Source organism: Rhamphochromis longiceps, linkage group LG5 (assembly GCF_057381845.1).
Source record: "Rhamphochromis longiceps isolate RC_006_pf linkage group LG5, R_longiceps_female_GT1.1, whole genome shotgun sequence".
Taxonomy (NCBI): domain Eukaryota; kingdom Metazoa; phylum Chordata; class Actinopteri; order Cichliformes; family Cichlidae; genus Rhamphochromis; species Rhamphochromis longiceps.
In genome coordinates, this window is record NC_140561.1 from 12,990,133 (window position 1) to 13,010,773 (window position 20,641).

General features: G+C 41.5%; 1 protein-coding gene across 1 annotated transcript in view; it reads left to right on the forward strand.

Annotated features, from left to right (window-relative positions):
• The window catches only part of tafa4b (TAFA chemokine like family member 4b), a 49,269-nt gene that overhangs the window by 13,404 nt on the left and 15,224 nt on the right, over nt 1-20,641 (forward strand). The window contains exon 4 of the mRNA XM_085405925.1: nt 10,224-10,379. Within this exon, the coding sequence (XP_085262051.1) occupies nt 10,224-10,379 (156 nt within the window). The remainder of the gene's footprint in view (nt 1-10,223; nt 10,380-20,641) is intronic.

The window sequence follows — 20,641 nt, forward strand, 5'->3', positions numbered from 1 at the left end:
GCTCCGTTTCCCAGCATGACAGAATGTAATCTAGACAAGACCTCGTTTTAGTCTTGGATGCAAATACGTCTCTATTTGAGTGATCCAGCCTGTACAGATACAAATGGCACTTAAGCTGTCAGGGGCTGTCAACACAAATAGATCAGTGTGGGTGAGATCTGATCTATTCAGAGTGCAGACATGCAGCAATTCGGGGCCAACGCTGTGGTTCTCAAGAGGCCTGTTAGTGGTTTAGTGTTCGCAGTGCCATAAAACAGGGTGTATGCCTCACGCTGAAGAGACCCGTCGGCTCATGACTTCTAATCCTCAGGCTTATAATTGTCAATGCTCACATTAATATGCACAACTCTGCAGCCCCCGCTTAACTAGAAGAAGAAGATAGAGACCATGGCAAGCGCTGACTTAATTCAGGCCTGCGAGCTACATCTCTACTCTAGCTTTAATTTCCATAAGTCATGGAGACAAGCCACCCTAAGCAAAAAAAAATAAAAATGACCAACACAGTCTTATTAAAATTTCATTGAGGCTGACAACGGGGACAGTTGTGCTGAATCACAGCATCTTGTGCTACAACTTGTTGGCGGCAACCTCCCCTGTCACCTCTTCCTCGCTCTTAATTATGACAATTTCTTTAATTATCTCAGTTTCTTCACTATTGCTGCTCGCGATTTGCAAGGTGACCTTTATATGCCACAGAAAATGCTACCAGCATCCAGTCTGTTCACTGGCTGATGGCATTAGTTTCCTTTAGACAGAGAGGAGGCTGCCTGCTTATGGCAGGGACACTACTAATTGCAGGCCTTGTGTGTTGTGAAGGTCAGCATCGGTGCCTGCCCTCTTCTTAGTTTCTTTCTCGCGGTAAAACAAGATGTCTTCCTCTGAAACTGACTCGTGCTTTTTATTTGAGGGTTTCCTCTAATTGCTGGAAGTTTAGGACTTTTCAGTGATGAATACAACATGACACTCATAATGCCGAGGCTGAGGAATAATTGGCTGTGTGTTATGAGGGCTGTAAAGATTTTCCAGAGGCAGTTTTACTGCTGTTTTGTTTTCCTGATCATTCAGACATTTGCTTGTTCCTTGCGGTTGTACCATTTGCTTCCACATGGTGGCTCTATAGGTCAAAAAATAGCCAGTGTTGGCTCTCGGGCAATCGGTATTTTTTCAATCAAGCAGACATAACACGACTAAGAGTTTTTAGAGGAAAGGAAGAACATAATCTCTGTAGCTCAGGTTAACAGCACAACGTGCAGATGATTCATTTGGCGCGGTTAGTAGCCGTCTTCTTTGCACACCTGCAAGACACACTCAGCACATGAGAAAGATCATCTAGCATAAGTCTTGCCTTCACAGCTCATTTCTCAGTTTGCCCCCTCATGAGCAGAACAAAGCTGTGTAGCAACACATACTTGAACACAGCTCCATTTTTTAATGCTATTCCTTTGGACACACACCATTTTTTCTTTTTCTTTCTTTTTTTAAAAAGGCAAATAGAGAAATTCATAAGCTGCATTACAGGAGCAGTAAATGTGATCCAAGACATACCAGTGTCATGTACTGTTGAAACATCAGCCTTTCTCAATGGTAAAGTCATTGTCTGCGCTCATACAGCAGTGCTTCGCAAAAATATCTGAAATTCTCTTTTCTTTTCTCGGTTGAATGCTTGAAATTAGATTATTTGAGATTAAATTCAATCACTGCCTTGCAGAACTGATATATTTCCATACACTCTTATCACAGCTTGTTATAGCACACTTAATCTGGGAACCCATCAGCTATTGCCTGATATGCAGATATCTGTTTACAGAGATTAGAGGGTGGTTGGCAAACCACACATTTTGTTCTTGTGGAACAGTTACTAATCTGGCAACCCATCATAAATCAATTTATAGCATGTTGATGGCTCTTCTTTGCCCACCCTGTTCATGCCAGGAGCCTCCTTTTAGCTTTAAACGGTCTCTGTTAGACTTAAACAAACATTACGCCACATCTGCATGTCCATCTCTTTGAGAATACTGCCTGTTTTTGCCTCCCCTTTAGGCTGTTTCTAAGATGACTCCTCAAAAAACATACCAGGCAAGGTCAAGGGAGTAGGATTTATTGGGGATACTTTTGTTCCACAGAAGCACCTGTTGTGATATTTAACATAAATCTGTGTTGGGCCTGGTGTGGACTTGTGAGACATTGATCCTGTCAGGATTGATGGGTGGTGCAGGCCTGGAGTAGAGAGGAGATGGAGCAAAGAAGGTTAAAGAGTGGGCTCAAAAAGCAGAAAATAGGAAGATATGGAAATTTAAAAAAATATAATTTTTGAGTATATTTTGTAAAGGAGAAGTTATGAGACCTGGTCTTGTGAGCTTGCTCTGTTGAAACTTAAAACTTGACCTGTGCGCTCTACCAGAGATAGTCAGTATGTCTTTGCTAAACTGGCATTGCTGCCTCTGACAGATTTGCTAGATACCTGGCCTTTTATAGCAATGTGCATGCTTGTCAGGTATTGACAAGGGATAGACACAGTTTTTTTTTTTTTTGATAAATTGTACAGTGCTGCTGCTTGCCGGTGTCTGTCAGAATACATCAATCGCCTCGCTAACCCATCAGTTCAAGGGAGCTCCGTTTGCCGGCCGCCCGGCTCTCTCCCTTTCGCAGGAATAGAAGCGTTTAGCCTTGCCAAGTCTTTTCATCTCAGGCTCTATTTAACCAAGATGGCCATAACAGAATGATTTAAAGGCAGCACTATGACATTAGATACACTGTTATTGTATGTATATAGCTGGAAGCTGGCTGCTCACCACATGAATTTTAAGCAGATAAAGGGTGAGAAGCAGAGGCTGAATGGGAAGGTAAAGGGCTCAACTCTGAGGGCTCACAGTTGAGCTTCAGTTGTTAATACTCTTACTGATACTGTTCTGATGATCAGACTCCTTTTTTTGGTTCAACTTTATTTTGTTTCTTCTCAAATTATCCTCTGAAAATGTTCCTTTTAGTGGTAAAACTCAAAGCATGCAAATGCAAGCTAACAAGTTGGGCAACACAGGACAGCACCAAAAGAATTTGATGATAATGAAGGCAGAGAAACACATTTGTGCACATATCCACATGCCACCGGTGATATGGAACAATAGGTGAGGAACAAAGGGAACAGAAATGAAGTGATGAAGCTCTAAAAGCATGATAAGTTTTTTTTGTGCAGTTAGTTTCACAGCAGCAGGCTCGACTGTAGGGTGCAGGTGAACTACATGATTTCCTACACAACTGTTGTACTGTCGCTTTGAGTCCTGTGAAACAGACTTGGTTTTTATATATGAAAGAAGAATCAAACAATTAAAGTTTCATTATTTTACTTTACTTTTTACATCAGGATGCACTATATTTGGTTTCACTGAATAGCTCGCACTAAGAGTGGCTGTCAGATTCAGCCTTGTGAAAACAGGCTTTACGGGAGACTTTTTGTTGAACTCTAACCTATGGAAGCCCGTTTCCGCCACTAAATAAAAACAAAAAAGCTAGTATCCATAACTCTAAATTTCGAGTTATTTTCTCGAAATTTCGAGTTAGCTCTGCCAATCAAAAATATACGTGAATGAGGTCGCTTTCTTGTTACCCGGAAGCATATGGCGCAGAGGAACGCGCACTCAAAAACGGATCCCAACAAATTGGCGCTTTCGCGAGTACGTTTGCTGATAGTAACACCATGTGATTCAGCTAATAACACAGGGATTTCATCATTTGTGTAGCCAGGCTGAAAACACTCAGCAACCTGTGCATTCACGACTGGATGTAATACCGGTAGCTTAGCTGTAGCATTTGTAGCTGAGGGCTTCAGCTTCCGGGTAACAAGGAAATGACGTCATTCACGCAGATTACTGATTGGCAGCGCTAACTCGAAATTTCGAGTTACTTTTCTCAAAATTTTGAGAAAATAACTCGAAATTTTGAGTTATGGATCTTTTTTTTTTTTTTTTAGTGGCGGAAACGGACTTCCATACTAACCAGATTAAATATTGTAATAAGATTTTGGTGACACGTTGGAAGCATTGTGTGGATGAAACTGTACATGAAATGACCAAATGTGAGCTACATTTTAAATAAAATTTAAATATGGCATTAGGTCTCGCCCCTAATGGGAAGCCAAATTGCCACCTATGCCCTAAAATATGCAATTCTTTAAAAGCTATTTCACTTTTAATAGTATCATAAGCAGACAACATAAATGTATATGGGAACTGTATCATATATCACATTAGGGTCATTTTTTTCATGGTATTGTGCTGCATTCTCCAGAGTGAGAAAACTACAGTGGCCCTATGAGGCCAAATGGACTGCAATTTAAGAAAACACCAGCAATAAGAAAAACACTGCAAAAAAACACAATACACAACGGAAATAGGAAAAACAAGAACAGAAATAGGAAAAACGAAAACAGAATTAGGAAAAACAGATTTCCAAAAGCACAAGGGAAGTGTTTCTGGGGAGACAATAACCCAACGGACCAGTTGCAGGAACCAAAATATGCCAGGTAAGTGTGTTTTAATCTCATGATTCATGTAATACTGATGGCGGATTTTCAGGCTAATAGTTAGGCTAACACACTTCCCTCTCATCCTTTCTTTCCTGACAAAACCGATAGATCCTCCACTTCTTTTAAGTGTCTCCCAGCGCAATTCCTAGCATATTTTGGTTCCTGCAACTGGTCCGTCGGGTTATAGTCTCCGCAGAAACACTTCCCTTGTGCTTTTGGAAATCAGTTTTTTCCCGTTTTCGTTTTTCCTATTTCCGTTGTGTTTTGAGCACTTTTGCAGCTTTTTTCTTATTGCTGGTGTTTTCTTAAGTTGCAGTCCGTCTGGCCTCTCAGAGCCACCGTAGCGAAAACAAAACTACTGCAGAAGTACTAAAAAATGCAGTTCCTAAACTGGCCACTTGAGGTCTGCTCCGAGAGCATGTCAATCCCCATAGAGTACCATGTTAAAGGGCTCAAATTGATAGCGTTCAGAAGCAGAAAACTAAACACTGGTTTTGAGCATACTCACTGTGCTCAGATGACTCAAATGCAGATTTCGACTGACAGGTGTGCCAACACAAGCCTGTTTAGGCTTCACTAATCCCACTTACTATTCTGATCCTCTTCATCATGTTTCGTACCATCTGGGGCATTTTGGAAGTATCTGCCAAACCATCCAAAAAATTTGTGCTTCAGTCTTGGTGCGTCAAATTCTAGTATTTTATTAGTTTGTTACTTAACGCTAATTAAGATAACTAAAGATAACTAAAATGCTAATTAGCAGATACATGAATCTGTGCAGTTTGATAACTTCTCACTTCACCCTCTGATCTAAATATGGTTAACACAAAATCAGTGTTGATTTTGACAGCAAATTTTCATCTATAGTTTTAGTCATTATTGAGGCAAATCCTAAATATCATGCAATACAGTGGAGTAAATCTGAAGTATGCTATACATATTTTCCTTGACATCAAATGTTAAATCTGTCCATGTGTCTACTCTTCTTTCGTCCCAATCGCTGACATTTTGTCACGTTTCTATGAGAAACAGGGAGCATTGGAACTCCCACTGTGGAGATCAAAGTGTGCGCATCTAATCTTATTGCACAAGGAGATTAATTCTGACTGACTCACTTCCAAACTTGTCCCGCCTTTTTACACAACTTAATTAGTTCTGATTGGATATTGTCTAGTAGTTTAGTTATTAGTTTTTTGCTTCGGTATCGTCTTGTTTTCGTCAGGAAAAGAGGTCATTGATGAAAACTATGGAGAAAATTATTAGTCAACAAAATTAACACTGCATTTTGAAGCTAACATGTTAACCATATTAACATTGTACCTTCAAAATGCAAAGTCTAGAATTTTGGCGGTTGACATCATTTATACACAGTCAGTATTTGCCAGCAGTGAAGTAGCCCAAACGGACTATTTTGCAGCTTTCTAATATGTTGTATTATTTAATTTTGTTTACTTTGTTACTGTTATTACTGTCTTGGAGCAACTATGATCACGTAATATCTTGTGGGATTGATAAAGTATTCTGATTCTGATTAAAGCACCAGCACCTGCCTCACCTTTCAGACCCAGAGACTGTGTGTGCATATGCTCATAAACTCACTGTCACTAGGGTTGCAAGCCTGTTGTTTTCTGGTTGAACTGGGCTTCTTTTGACACGTTCCTGCAGTCCACTGGTTGGATTAGACCCATTGTGCATGAAAATTGCATTCGTGTCTATAAAAAGCAAATGTTTTATTTTACCCAAATCCCACCAAACTGAATCCAAATCAACACGTTAAACCACACTATCACACTTACTGTGCACACACATGCACATAAACACTCCAAGTGAAATGCTCTGTCCTCATTTAGTTATATTACTCCCCACAAAGACTATATAGGAACACTGTATGATTAACATTACACTATGAGAGAGTGAGAATGAGAGTGTTTGCAATGATACCAAATAAAAGCTTTACTTTCTTGTTTCTGGGCAACAAGAGTGGGCAATGTTGAGTTGATTCCTCCAGCACAGTTGTGATGGATTTATATAGCACTTTTCTAGTCCTATTGACCACTCAGAGCACCAAAAGGACGCATCCTTTTAAAAAAGATTTTTTTGATAGAACCTTTTCCTACGACCCCCACTTATTGATTCATTAGAGGTGCTAAAGTTCAGTGTCGTGACCTAGAGCACTTCACATACAGACTGCAGGAGCCAGGGATTGAACTGCTTTCTGATTAGTGGATTGTACTACTTGCCTGCTGTATGGCTCCCAAACCTTTTACTGACTGAAGCATTTTTATGCTGAATGGTAGAACCACAGCCAGATCTAACTGCCGGCTACCATACATGCTTACAAACTTATCAGTGAATCAGCTCATCTTGTATAATATTTTCCAGAATTCAAAAATTCAAATTCAAATTCAAATTCAAATTTTATTTGTCACGTACACAGTCATACACAGTACGATATGTAGTGAAATGCTTGGACAACTGCTCGTGACCTAAAGAAAACAAAAAAGGAAAAGGCTATGAATAAGATAGGAAATAAATATGAAAAATTAAAAAGGGTAAATTTAACTAGGAAGGAATAAAATATAAATTAAGGTTAAAAATGAAATAACTGTACAACACAAATTAGAATGAAGGGTAAATTTAACTGGGAAGAATAAGATAAAGATAAATATATAAATTAAAGTTGAAAATAAAATAACTGTACAACAAAATACACAATACACAATATAGAACTATATAAGAATGTATGAAGAAATCTAAATATAAATAAATATATACACAATAACAGCAGCTGTACAAGTATTAACCGGAAATGAAGAATATAGTGACCAGTGTTGTGCAAAACCAAAGTCCAGAAAGTCCAGTGTGTGTGTAAGAACCATATGTGTGGGTCAGTACTGTGTGGTGGTGTGATTGAAATTAGTTTATTATATTTAAAGGCTATTTTACACCTAAACACTGGACAGTTTTTGCTCCTACTGAAGCAAATCCCTTCACCATTATATGAAAACTGTATTTTATTTTTTTATTTTTATCTTTTTATTGTTACATTTTAGCCACATAATGTCACCATAGATTTTCTGAGTTTCACATCAACAAACCACAGGCAGTCTAAGCAAAAATATGTTTCGGTATGCAGTGTGTTGTGTTGCTCCTCGATGAACGCGACAGTGGCAACATCTAAAATACTCTGAAGTTGTTTAGAGTGTCCTTTAAACTGTCTATGAAAGAAAGCCTCTTAAAGCATTTACTTGAAGAGCACCTTGGTCTCTTTTTCTTCTTCTTCTTCATTAAGCTGCATATGTATACTTTAAGAAAACCCAGCAGAGGCTTTCTGTCTCCTGTCTTCCTTAAATAATGGAAATCACATTAAGAGAAGGATGTGGGCTGTTCTCATACCTTACATCAGCCTGAATTTGCCTCATTTGCATCCATTTATACTTCGTTGAGATTTTAATTAGGGTACGTGCCACGGACAGACAAAAAGAATGTGCATAAATGAAGCTGGGAAGGGTTTATCATCCACTGCTCAAACATACCCTCAAAGCTTTAAAGTTTTCAAACGTAAACATCTTCTGCCCAGTCCTGATATAGGCAATAAAGAGAGAAGGCCAGTGTACCTCCTGACCTCATTATGCCAGCGGAAGGCGAGCTGCTCTTTGTTCTCTCTGCTGCCTGTGACACTGCTTTCCCTCCTCCTGCTTGACTCTCTTCCTCTCTTTCCTCTCTCGTGCTAACAAGCTGCCTTTTTCCTGAGATAAGGCCAGCAGATTGAGCAGTCTTACTCAGTTCCAGTTCTGCAACAGCAGCAGAATAATTTCTTATTTATTTTGTACAGGCTATAAAATTGTGCTTGAATTAGATTTTCTTATTTTTACGCTGTTACTTTGAGCTTCAGTTGTGATTATTGCTGTTGTAACTATGACTTAATGTGTAGTTCTTGTCCATTTGACTTGTGCTGAGTTTGATCTTTTCTTGATTTTTATCATTACACAGAGCCTATATATATGTTTGCATGTGTCAGTGAGTGCATGTGCAGTGTGCACGGGTGTAATCCGGCAGCTGCTCCAGCCTCAGGAGAGCCCGAGACAGAGGAGTGAGGGAAATGAAAGTGGAGGGATGATAGCGGAGGGGCGCCCTTGGAGAGCCAGGGATCATTGATGGGGCTCTCTGGAGAAGAGAACAAACAAACTTTAAATCAGAAAGGATGAGAGGGGCCATGGCCTGCAGAAATGGAACCCTCTGCTGAGTGTGTGCGCTGTATGAGTGTGTGTGCTTGTGCACACTTTTGTGTCTGCCTGCAAAGCCCATTCAGCTTACCATGAAAAGTTTTGGAGTCTGGGTATAGTCACGTACATAAATGAAATCTGGGCTTATGGTACAGTATAACCAAGGTTTTTCCAGGGCTGTAAAGAGGCTTATAGGTAGTTGTGTCGCCAGCAGGGTTTGCTGTGCTCTGGAAACGGTGCCAGAGACTCTCAAGAGTGCACAACAAGCTTTGAGAGGGAAGATAAGGCAGCTGGAATCCATTCAGAAGCCATAAGCAAAGCTTAGATTCACTAAACATTGTACCCAACAGTTTTGGTTGGCGCATTTTCCTTTAGGTAGGCACAAAAACCTTTCTGCTAAGGGATTCATGGGTTTATTCATGTGCTGAGGGGAATGTAACATTAACACAGACAGTGCGCATTACACACTTCTATGCATTACTATGTAACATAATTTACAAGTCATCCTTGCTGCCTTGTACATGTGACAGATCAAGTTAAAGTATAAATGGTTGCTCTCGTGAGCTTACTCCTAAAATGAAGATACAGTCACCTTTTAGTCCCTGAAGACTCTGAAAAGAAATCATGTGTGAGGGGGCAAGATGTTCAGAAGGAATTCAACAAAAAATACTGAAACACTCACACACATAGTACCACATTTTGCCACTGTGCAGAAAGCTTTGGGTTTGCGCTACAACCCCTCAGGTTCGTTTGCTGTCCGGAGAGTCTTATAATTAACCAGACCAATGCCTGCTGGGAAGTGAGAAGCTAATAAGAGACATTAGAGGTGGCTGGTTTGTTGGAGGTGTCAGGTAAAAACAATTATCCTCACATATATCATGACTTTAAGAAGCACACACAAATGCAAGGAACCAAACACACAGACAGACGTGCATGGAGATGGAATGATAAAAACAAAAATGCGGATGCAAACGTGACAGCGATTTCCTCTAACTAAATAAAGTGCACACGTCTCTGCTTAGATCAAGTGCTTTGTCTGAAAGGAGTCAAAAAGAAATGATTATTTTTTCATATGCTGTTTGCTTTTTTAAATTTCCCTCCATGCACACCATCACGAGAACAAGAGTCGCCTCTGTGACAGAGTTAATGAGGGCGCTGGGCTGAGAATAAAAGCAAAATATCACTAAAAAGTGTTTACTTATGAATCAAAGACTGAGACCGGAATAAATCGAGGAGTTTAAACAAAAGTAAATTATTCAGCAGATCTGTTTAATCCTCAGAAAAGCTGGCCCGTATTTGATTGTTATTTGCGGCGCAAATGTGTTTGAATTTCGACTCGATTATTTTCAACAACAAATGCCAAAACACCAACAAAATCTCCCTTACAGTCGATGAATTTCAAGCAAATAATCCCCCCACCCTTTTTTTCCCTCCTTCTCTCTCTCTCTTTCTCTCTCTCTCTCTCTCTCTCACAGCATCATACCAAGTGAAGCAGGGGACATGTGAGGTGGTGGCGGTGCATCGCTGCTGTAATAAGAATAAGATTGAGGAGCGCTCTCAAACCGTCAAGTGTTCCTGTTTCCCGGGGCAGGTCGCTGGCACGACCAGAGCCAGACCCTCCTGTGTGGAAGGTAAAACTACGTGTGAGTGTTAGTGTGAGTGTGTATATCAGGCCAAGCGTCTCTTCCAGTGGTTCCTCATTTATACCAAACAAATCCCGATGTGAGAATCTCTTGAAATGTAGTAGAATTAGTGATTCTAGTGGAGCTGATCACCGACCAACAGCCTGAGTGGATGTTTGGGCTGAAAATCAGCCCCGTCTTCTAACAGCGCACAGGCCTGAATTTGTTGGGCATCGTTGCTTTGTGAAACACATAAACAAGTAGGGTGTGCTTTCGGTTTCTGTGTTTTGTGCATCATATTGCAGACATCTCCCCCACAACACTGCAGCAGAGTCTCTCCATTTCTGCCAGATCTTTTTGGTATCTGTTGGAAACCTTTGCGAGCGTGACTGGAATTCCAAATGAAGATTTTGCAGGTTTGGACAGTGCTTCGCTGCACAACATGTTTTTGTAATAATTGACACGCTGCTGAATCCGGCGGGGTCACGAAGGCTAAAAATGGTTTTAATTATCTTGCATCATTAAAGTTTCTACATGAAACTTCTCACCTAAAACAAATCATTACTAGATTCATTTTGGAGATATTAGAAACGTAAATAGATGAGTTTAAATTTGCTGCCAGGTTGGATTCTGTCTGAAAATGACTTTTTTTTAATGGCACACTGCTGCTGGATTGAAAATGTATTTTCAGTTTATTTCCCTATAATAGAAGGAGTGAGATTGAGAGTGAATTCACACCACTGTCTTTACTTAAATTAAGATAGGATGTTTACTGGAAAATGAATGTAAAGCACCTTTAAGTGGGTCTTGAGTAATAGGATTTTTAATGTGTTAAAGTAAACCTGGATATATCTCGGTCCTCTTTCACCAGCGGTTTGGGGTTCATTGCATCCCAAGGAGATAACATGAAAAGTTAAAGCCACTAATGCCGGTAATGTTTCTCCTTGCCTTGCTAATTCCCCCATGCTATATGAAAGGAGAATCAAAAATATGACATCAGATTGGATGATTAAGCTGCGGTTTTAAAGGAATGCTGGTATATGGGACAGCTTAACGTTTCATATCCAGTCAGGCCGCGCGAGTATTTGACAGATGGTGATAGAGAAAGTATTTTCTTTGCATGTTTTTATGGGTTCAGACAGAACATTTGGGTGATTAGCGAGAGGAACGTTTTTATAAACAAATAAAAGCATGACATCAAACCCTTATGTTGGTTATGATTTTCAAGTCAACAGTTAAATAAAAATGTTGGATTCTGAAAAACGACAACAACAAAAATATCATCAAGCTAATTAATCATCCACAGACTTTCGCTCAGATACACAAATGTGTCTGTTTATACATGCTGAGTGTGCGGCTAGTAGCGAAGATGGACAGACGAAAGCTGAGGGTCGTTTTCATAGACCTCTGTTGCACCCGTTTGTCCGCATCGAGAGCTGCTGCCCAGCAAGAAACAAGCAGTGTCACTGACCCCTATCATCCGCAGACGCTCCACTGAGATCAGACACACACACACTGTGTCAGCCAACCTCATCCAATCGCACTGTATTAGCCCCCTACCAGAAGAAAATACACAGTTGTTTAATACGTGAGCGGAGACACTACCTCTCCAAAGCATGAGGGTAATTCATACTGTTAACGTCACCTCGGGAAGGGGACTGGAAGCTGATTCCGCACTTGCAAACAAATAAGTAATGAATCTACACAAATAGAGTCTTTGATGTGAGATCTGTGGGCAAACTTGAAGTGATGTCTCTTTTTTTTCTGTTTCAGATTTGGAACTAGATCAGATTTCACAGCGTTTGGTTTATTTTCCATGAAAAATAGCGTATTAGCCCCATTATCACTCTAATGCTGTAAATGAATGATATGGTAATTATCAAGAAGGGTAAAAAACGAGCCAAAACAAATCTCATTCACCCCGGCTCGCTGTTTGTTGACGTCTATTGACAGACAGTGCAGCACACAAACAAGAACTACTCACAGTCATTTAGTTTGGCAAATAGCAACTTCTTATTAAAACGCACATTATTTTTGACACGTGGTTCCCAATCCTACAGCTGTGCTATTGCTACATACAATCGGCTTTAATACAACTTCCCATTTTCATTTGAGTCTTCGTTTTATCTGACTTTGCAAATGCCCGCACGCTTTCCACCTTTACTAGTCAGGGCTGTGCACACACTGCCAGTCTGTGCCAACCTCCAGGCACTGAGTTGCTATTGCTGCGCGTGACCAGTAGACGGTGCTTTCCCCATTGAAATAACTTTAGTAACAAGCATACCTGCTGGTTCATTTCAGCACCATTTTCACCCAATAAAAAAGTAGATTTGTTTTTTAACCTCTTTGATGAGTTCCAAGATGGGAACTATTGCTTGATAATGATAAAACCAGGCAACCATAGCAAAGATGATTGGCTTTGTAATGAAAGCCAGGATAAACAAGGAATCACGTGAAACTTTGCTAACCCTTCAGAGCAGGCACTGCACTGATTCCTTGCTTTTATTTGTTTACTTCAAAGACGTGGTCTCGTTTGCTAAAAGGAGGAGTGACACTAATGAGAACCTAATGCACTCTGCGTGTGATTGAGAGTTAGTGATGGATTCTTTTTGATGGTCTTAATCACTTTTTTCGACTCACACGCACGCACAGACTGCGCGGTTCTGCCGTCACACCGGTCACGAGGCTTTCTAATTTTCTATTCAGATCTCACCTCGGAGTCTCACCTCCTCTCACTTCCAAATCCAGTGCTCAGCAGCACTTATCTCATGAGTCAGGCTTGACCTATGAGTTCACATTTCCAAAAGATCTCACCTCATCCAGGGTTTTCTTACGCACACAAACACACCTCAGTGCACGCACACATCCACGCGTGCTTCTCTCTCCCCTTTTTTTGGCTGGAGCACTGATGGAAAGAGACAACCCCCTCTCAGCAGGTAGCCTTTGTAGAAAAGCCATAGTGTAAATGGAGTTACATTATTGATGCTGGCTGAAAGAGGAGTTAATGGTGAGAGGTCCCATTACTGGGCTGCTGCACTGCATGGTGGGATACGCTTTTTCAAGTGAACTCTATTCATCACAACAACCCTGAAACCCACTTCTGTATTGGCTTCTTTTCTTTTTCTTCTCTGTTGGAATTAGCGCTGGTGGCGTGTGAGAATAAAGGGTTTGTCCTGCAAAAAGTAAGGTCATTTGGAGAAGTCTAAATCTGCGCGTGAAGAGTTTGCAGAGGTAGAATTGTTAACCAGAAAAAAAATAGAAGTCAAGCAGTGAAGCTCTTTTCGGGCTAACGCTGTAGGAGAAATGCACCCTGTCCACTTCTGAGTGGCTCACATATATTTTATATTTATATATCCTAAAAAACAAACAAAACACAGGTCGATGTCAAGAAAAGAAGTGCAGTAGCAGAGTTATGTTATGGAAATGTTTTCCTTGGTGTCACAGTACGCTAATCTATCTTTGAAGGACAGGAACAAACTGTTGCAAATTGTGAACAGTAACAGCAGCTTAGCCCAGAGCCTCTTTATACCAGACAGCTACAGAGGATGACCAGTTCCATCGTGAATGCTGACGGCCACCCCTTATTTGACGAGGTTAGCAGTCCCTAAATGCAGGACAAAGCTGTAAAGAAACAGCTTTGTCCCATGTTGCTATTCTTTATCTGAATAAGTAATATCGGTTCCATTGATTTTTAATTTGTGATGTATTATGATATTGTTTTTAGCTTCTTGGCCTTTTTTTTAAATTGTATTTATTAGTCTGAAGGTTTGCAGTTGGGGTTGTAGTGAAGCCTGGAGCCCTCTCTCTTTTCTCTCTTTTATTTTTCTCACCATGTGTTTGTGAATATTGTCCAGGGTCTGTGTTTGATGTCTGGTAGAAGGGTTGTCTGCTCTTTTAACTGCAAAACAAATATGCCTAGAGGTGCCAATAAAGGAACCTTGAACCTGAAGATTGACCAGATTCACTAGATGTAAAGGTCCCAATTGTGAACACTATCACACAGTGTGAATTTATTGATGTAAGCAGCAATTTTAACAATATGTCATAATAAATAAACAAACCTCTGCACTTGTATCATCAGAGTAGCACCGGCATCCATCTGATCTGCTTTCTCTGGAGTACACTTCTGTACAAAAGCAGAAAGTTGCTCATAAAGTGAACTGCATGTTTTTACGGTGATTTTTTTGGGTACCAGACAAAATGACTTTAAATCTTTTCACAGTCACTGTCATTAAAGTATGTTTGGCGGTGGGGAACGAGAGAGAGCACGGCGACCTGATAAAAATGGTGGCTGAGTGAATTTTGCTCGCTGTGTGATAGATATGGTGACAGCCAAACTGTGTTTCATTGCTGGGCCAAGAAATTTAGTTAAGTGTTTCAGCACACATCAACCTGCTGTTGTTTACAATAATATCTGCTCCTTAATGTCATGCTTTTGAAATTTTGCCAATCTGTTCTGGTGTATGTGCATAACCATAAACCGCGTGCAGTCTTTGTCTGACAGTTATACCAATGTGTTTTTCACTTTTTTGCTTCTTCTTCTTGTTTTTTGTCCACATACCTGGGTGTGCTGGCATGGATGTGCGAGCTGGGGCAATGGAGATAAAGTGTGTTAGTAAATCATTGTAGAAAGAGATGGATGCCGCTCTCCAACTGCTTCTGCACTTCAGGATCACTGAGTGGAACTGTTACAAAGCCTGGGAGCAGTCATATATCTGGATCCACCTCCAAACTGCCTATGGGTGTGTATGGGTTTGAGTACATGGAGGTGCATCATATTCCCTTTAAATAGTGATGACCTCGGAGCAAGGGCACAGGAATGCTCTGATTGTGCATTATAGCTTACACTTATTGCACATTTGGGACTGTATAGATGGACACATGAAAACCACATTACATCTATAGTGCTCAACAGACATGTGCGCACATATAAATGTGTAAGCACCCAGACACAGACACAAAGAAACCCTCCTCTGCTGTAGTGTATATATTCAGCTGCTCCATCGTGTGAGTTCAAGCAGTGCCTTTGTAAAGTATTAATGGGGATACACTCCCACAGACACATGCTGTGCGCACAGTGTGATAGGATGTCCTGGCTAACATCAAACAGGCTACAGCATAGTTACACAATTGGATAGGTAGTCATTAAATTAGTTTTGTTATATCAGAGGCTAATTGGTTACTTTAGATGAAAAGGTTAGGAGTCAGGGAAGTCCCTTTGAACTTGGTGACTTTTTTGCATTCAATGTGACAGATACATTTTTTGCCCACTGATGAACTGAGGACGAGGTGGGAAAAGGCTCAATCCATCAAAAAAAGGCTGTATGGATGAAAATGTACATTTTTTACTGTGGTACATCATAAAAGTAAAGGTCATGAGAATAATGAATAATGTACTATAATATAGCTAAACTATATTCATTACCATATCTCACCCTTAGAGGGTAGGCCCTGAGTAGAGGTGCTACATTCAAAGCAGCCAGTTTAGGTGTTTGGGCATCTGACCAGCATGCTGCCTGAGTGCCTCTTGGTGAGGTGTTTTGGGCATGTCTAACTGTAGGGAGGCCCTAGGGTAGACCCAGGATATGCTACTGAGGTTGAGGAGGAAAAGAAAGAGAAATGATTTAGATTATGCATAACAGTTTTTTTGTCTTTTGAGAGTTCGATTGTGTTGACCTGGTAAAAATCAGAAATTAAAGCAGTGTTAGAAATCAGGTTTATATTTTTGGCATCGAGGTGAATGGAGGTGGTGTTTTTTTTTTTTCAGTCAACGCTTGTTAATTCACCTGCTAAGCTGGAGCACAGCATGCATTCTTGAAGTGCTAATTGGCAAGAATCAAGGCATTGCATACAATAACTGAGCAGCGTTGTGCCACAGGGATGTGAACAAAACATCTTTTTGCTTTCATGCAGTGGAGAAGGAGACCTGCAATTTCAACTTTGTCCACTTGATGTCACAAACATTACAATATCAATGCAAGCAGTGGCAGAGAAGGCATGAACAGAGGCGGCGCTGGGATGAATGCTCGTAAGGCTGACATGCTTGTTTGCACACACAAAAATGAAAAAAGTGAAGCTGCAGCTGGCAGAATGCTGAGTGACATTTACCAGGTGTGTGCTAGATTGACATGTTGTAATCAGTAGCAGGCGAGCAAAAGCTGTAGGCACCCTCGTAGCATAAAGCATCCGCAGACCTTATTTCGACAACCCAGGAGACTCAATGAGAGCCAGGGGAATAACATACTGTAGCTCCAGTCCCTTCTGTTGCCTAATCACCTGCACCTTAAACAAAGCCCTGTCTAGACGTTTGCCCTCAGCTGATCCCATGCTGAAAGTTTGCAGGAGAACTTAAAAGGCATTCTGAGTGCAGCTTCTATAACGACTGCGAGTAACTGTGATGAAATGTATGCCTGAGCTGCAAACCTTTTTTTAATTAGCATGGGCACCTTTTGTGAATATAAATGTAGAGTCTTAATGAGACTGATGCAATTAGAGTACGTAGAGCTAAGGGGGAGTTCATGTGTTAAATGCATTTTTCCCTGAAAAAATGTCTTTCTGTTTGACGAACTTGGCAGTGATTCATTTTCACTGGTACTTGTTGAACATTATTGTGAAAAAATTACAGGCAAGACTGTGGAGATGTAACCAATACGTCTACTCACCAAAGAATGAGTGAAGCAATATGGATAACAGCAGAGGACAATTTATTTAGGGTCTGATGGCAATTTACCATCGGTGTCCAGCACTTTAAAGGATTGATGGACTGGAGCACATCTGTCCTTAACATACCCTCTTAAACATCAGCTTGACACTGATATATCAAAGGAAACTTAACCGACTTTAAATGCAAATGTTTCAACCTGAACAACTTAAAACTTCTCTGGGATACAATGTAAACAAAGACAAGAAGAAGAAAAATATTTCCATCAATAGTCACTTTTCCTAACCAGGAGACAAGTGAATATATTATGTAAAGAGTCCTTTTTCTCAGTCCTGGGGTTGTAACACCACAACCTCCTCAGTCCGTAATCAGAGAGTGTCTATTTGACAATAACCAAAATGTCTTTGGATAGTCTTTGTGAATGCAAACAAAACAAAACAAAAAAACAAATGATATTAGCTGGCCAGCAAAATAAAGAGAGTGTATGGCACTGAGTGCGGGCGTGTGTGTGAGTACTTCGGTCCAAATAATCAAGGTCCGGATGGATGAAGGGATGGCGGCCGCTTGTCCTTTAATGGCACCAGTAAGGCAGCACAGTAGTAAGGCAGCACAGCAGTAAGGCAGCACAGCAGCGAAGCGTCTGGCAGGAGAACGAACAATAGTCCTTTTCAAGGCTACTGCAGAAGGCGATATTCCCCGCTAGCTCACCCCAGCTTGCTCTCTGGCACAGCTACAAGCCACGTGAGCTCATAGCCCCTCCCGCTAGGATGTACTACCACAGTCAACTGTCGTAAAGCAGCCGCAAACCAATAGCAATAAAAAAAAACTCAAAATCATTGAAGAACATTTTATAACACCCAATATAGGTATATACATATATACTGAATATCACACAATATCAGATAACCAAATTAACACTGGGTTACATCCACCCCTGCTTAAAGTGTGACGTCCCCGTCACTATCACCCGACAGAGATTGCACTAACCCAGCAATCTGTTGTTGTAATGACAGGAAAAAGTTATTGAGCAATGCAAGTGTCATCGGCACATTGAAACTGTGATGCTTACAATCGACTTTGTAGCCGACCTGATAGTCACTGAGATAAGCCGGTGGCACTCTCCTCCTTTGTGGCCTACCACATGTTGGGGCTGGGCTGAGCACCTCCTCATCGTTTGCTGTCTCCGATCCTGTCAGATCTACAATGAATTCAGGTGCCCCAGGATTCAGAGGATACTGTGGCTGGGACGCCTCCTGTTCTCCCAGAACATCCCTTTGATCCGCCAACAAGTCATTGTCAGGAAATTGGCTGGATGTAAAGTTTATTTCCTCGTCTTGCCCAAACTCCTCCTCCAGCCGAGTTTCTTCTGTGTTGCTCCCTGCATCCACTCTCATGAGAGGTTGAACCGAACTGGTTAGCACATCCTGACTGTCACATTGCAGGTTAACCGGTAGGAACCCACAGGGAAGAAGCATGTCACGATGCAGAACTCGCTCTCTGCCCTCTGCATCCTCTGGCCTAATCACATAAACCGGGATAGACTCATCCGTCTGCTTAACAACGATGTGCACAATAGGCTCCCACTTATCAGAGATTTTGTGTTTCTTTCTTAGGCTCAGATTCCTTACCAGGACTCTGTCACCCACTTCCAATGGAAGGGCAGTAACCTTAGCATCCCAGCGTCTTTTGTTCAACAATTGTCTCTTCTCAGCATTTCTTGAGGCTAGGTCGTATGCATACTTCAGCCTACTCTTTAGTTCTCGTACATACTGAATATGTGTTCTGGTGCTGTGGCCACGTGGACTATGTCCAAAACAGAGATCAATCGGAAGGCGTGGCTCTCTACCAAACATCAGAAGGAAGGGCGCTTCTCCAGTTGCGTCATGTTTTGTACAGTTATAAGCATGTACAAGGGGGCGAACATACTTCCTCCACTCCTCTTTTTTCTTATCCTCCAGAGTTCCGAGGAGGTCCAACAGAGTCCTGTTGAATCTTTCCACTGGATTTCCACGTGGATGGTAGGGTGTCGTACGGGACTTTGTAATCCCTGCTAGTTTACAAAGCTCTGCCACTATTTCAGATTCAAAACAAGCACCTTGATCACTATGGATTCTGCGAGGAAACCCGTAGTGACTGATGAAGTTCTCCCATAACACTGTGGACACCGTTTTCGCTGTCTGATCTCTCGTGGGATATGCCTGTGCATATTTTGTAAAATGATCAGTTAGTACTAGGATGTTCCTGGTGTCTCTCGAATCGGGTTCTATTGTCAGAAAATCTATGCACACTAACTCGAGGGGACCACTGACTTTGATGTTGACAAGTTTAGAGGCTTTCTGCACTCGTGCCTTTCGTTTCACACACCTCTCACATGTTTTACACTTGTTCTCAATGTAGCTAGCCATTTTTGGCCAGTAAAACCTCGCTCTAGCCAGTTCTAAGGTTCTCTCAATACCCATGTGACCTGTCTCGTCATGAACACCTTGGAAAGCTCTCTCTCGATGGCTATTAGGGATGACAAGTTGATGGAAGGCCTTCCCCTTTTGATCAAAAACTCTACGGTATAGCACCCCATCAACTAGAAGTAACTTTGATTTCTCCCGTAAAAACAGAACCACCTCAGGTTCCTCAGACTTTCTGTCAAAAGTCTCATCCCCAGTCTCTAAAATGCCTATGATGCGGGCTAAAGAGCTGTCATTTCTCTGTAACTGATACCAGTCCACCATAGACATTCCTGGTAGGGCTGACTGGCCAGGTAGGGGGACCGGATCCTCAAGGTCATCAGGAACCGCACTGTCATTGCACAAGAGTGTTTCCACGGCAGGGATTACAGTGTCGACTGTCTGTGTGCCTTCACCTAAGATCGTGTTGACATTGACACTATGACGCTTACACACAGTACTCATTGCCTCCCCATCGAGAACTTTAAACTCCTCAGGGGACAAACTAGCACAGTCCAGCATGCTGGAGATTCTTCTGTCTGTCTCCAGGGACTCCTCGTCCTCCTCTGAGGGTCCATGAGGCCTCCTAGAGAGCCCGTCAGCATCAGTGTTATGTTGGCCAGATTTGTAGTGTATGTCAAAGTTGTAAATCGACAGAGAAGCAAGCCATCTGTGACTTGCAGCATCAAGCTTCGCACTGGTCAACACATACGTCAAAGGGTTGTTATCAGTCAGCACCTTGAAATTAGCCCCATACAAATAATCATGGAACTTCTCACTTACTGCCCACTTGAGGGTGAGAAATTCTAATTTATGTACAGGGTAATTCTTTTCGCTTTTGGAGAGGCCACGACTAGCATAAGCTACTACTCGAGTCTGGCCGTCTTGAACCTGATACAACGCTGCTCCCAGGCCTGACATACTGGCATCTGTGTGTACTACGTACGGGAGCTGCCAGTTGGCGAAAGCCAGAACAGGTGCTGAAATCAGTTTTTCAACGATAAGGTCAAAAGCAGCCTGGCAGGCAGGGGTCCATTTTGCCCCAAGTGAGGGTGACTTTGTTCGTGGCCAATGTTTTTGGCCTTTATGCCTGGGGGCTAGTTCTCCCTTTAACAAGTCATTGAGAGGCCTGACAATGCAAGAATAATCCCTCACAAACCGCCTGTAAT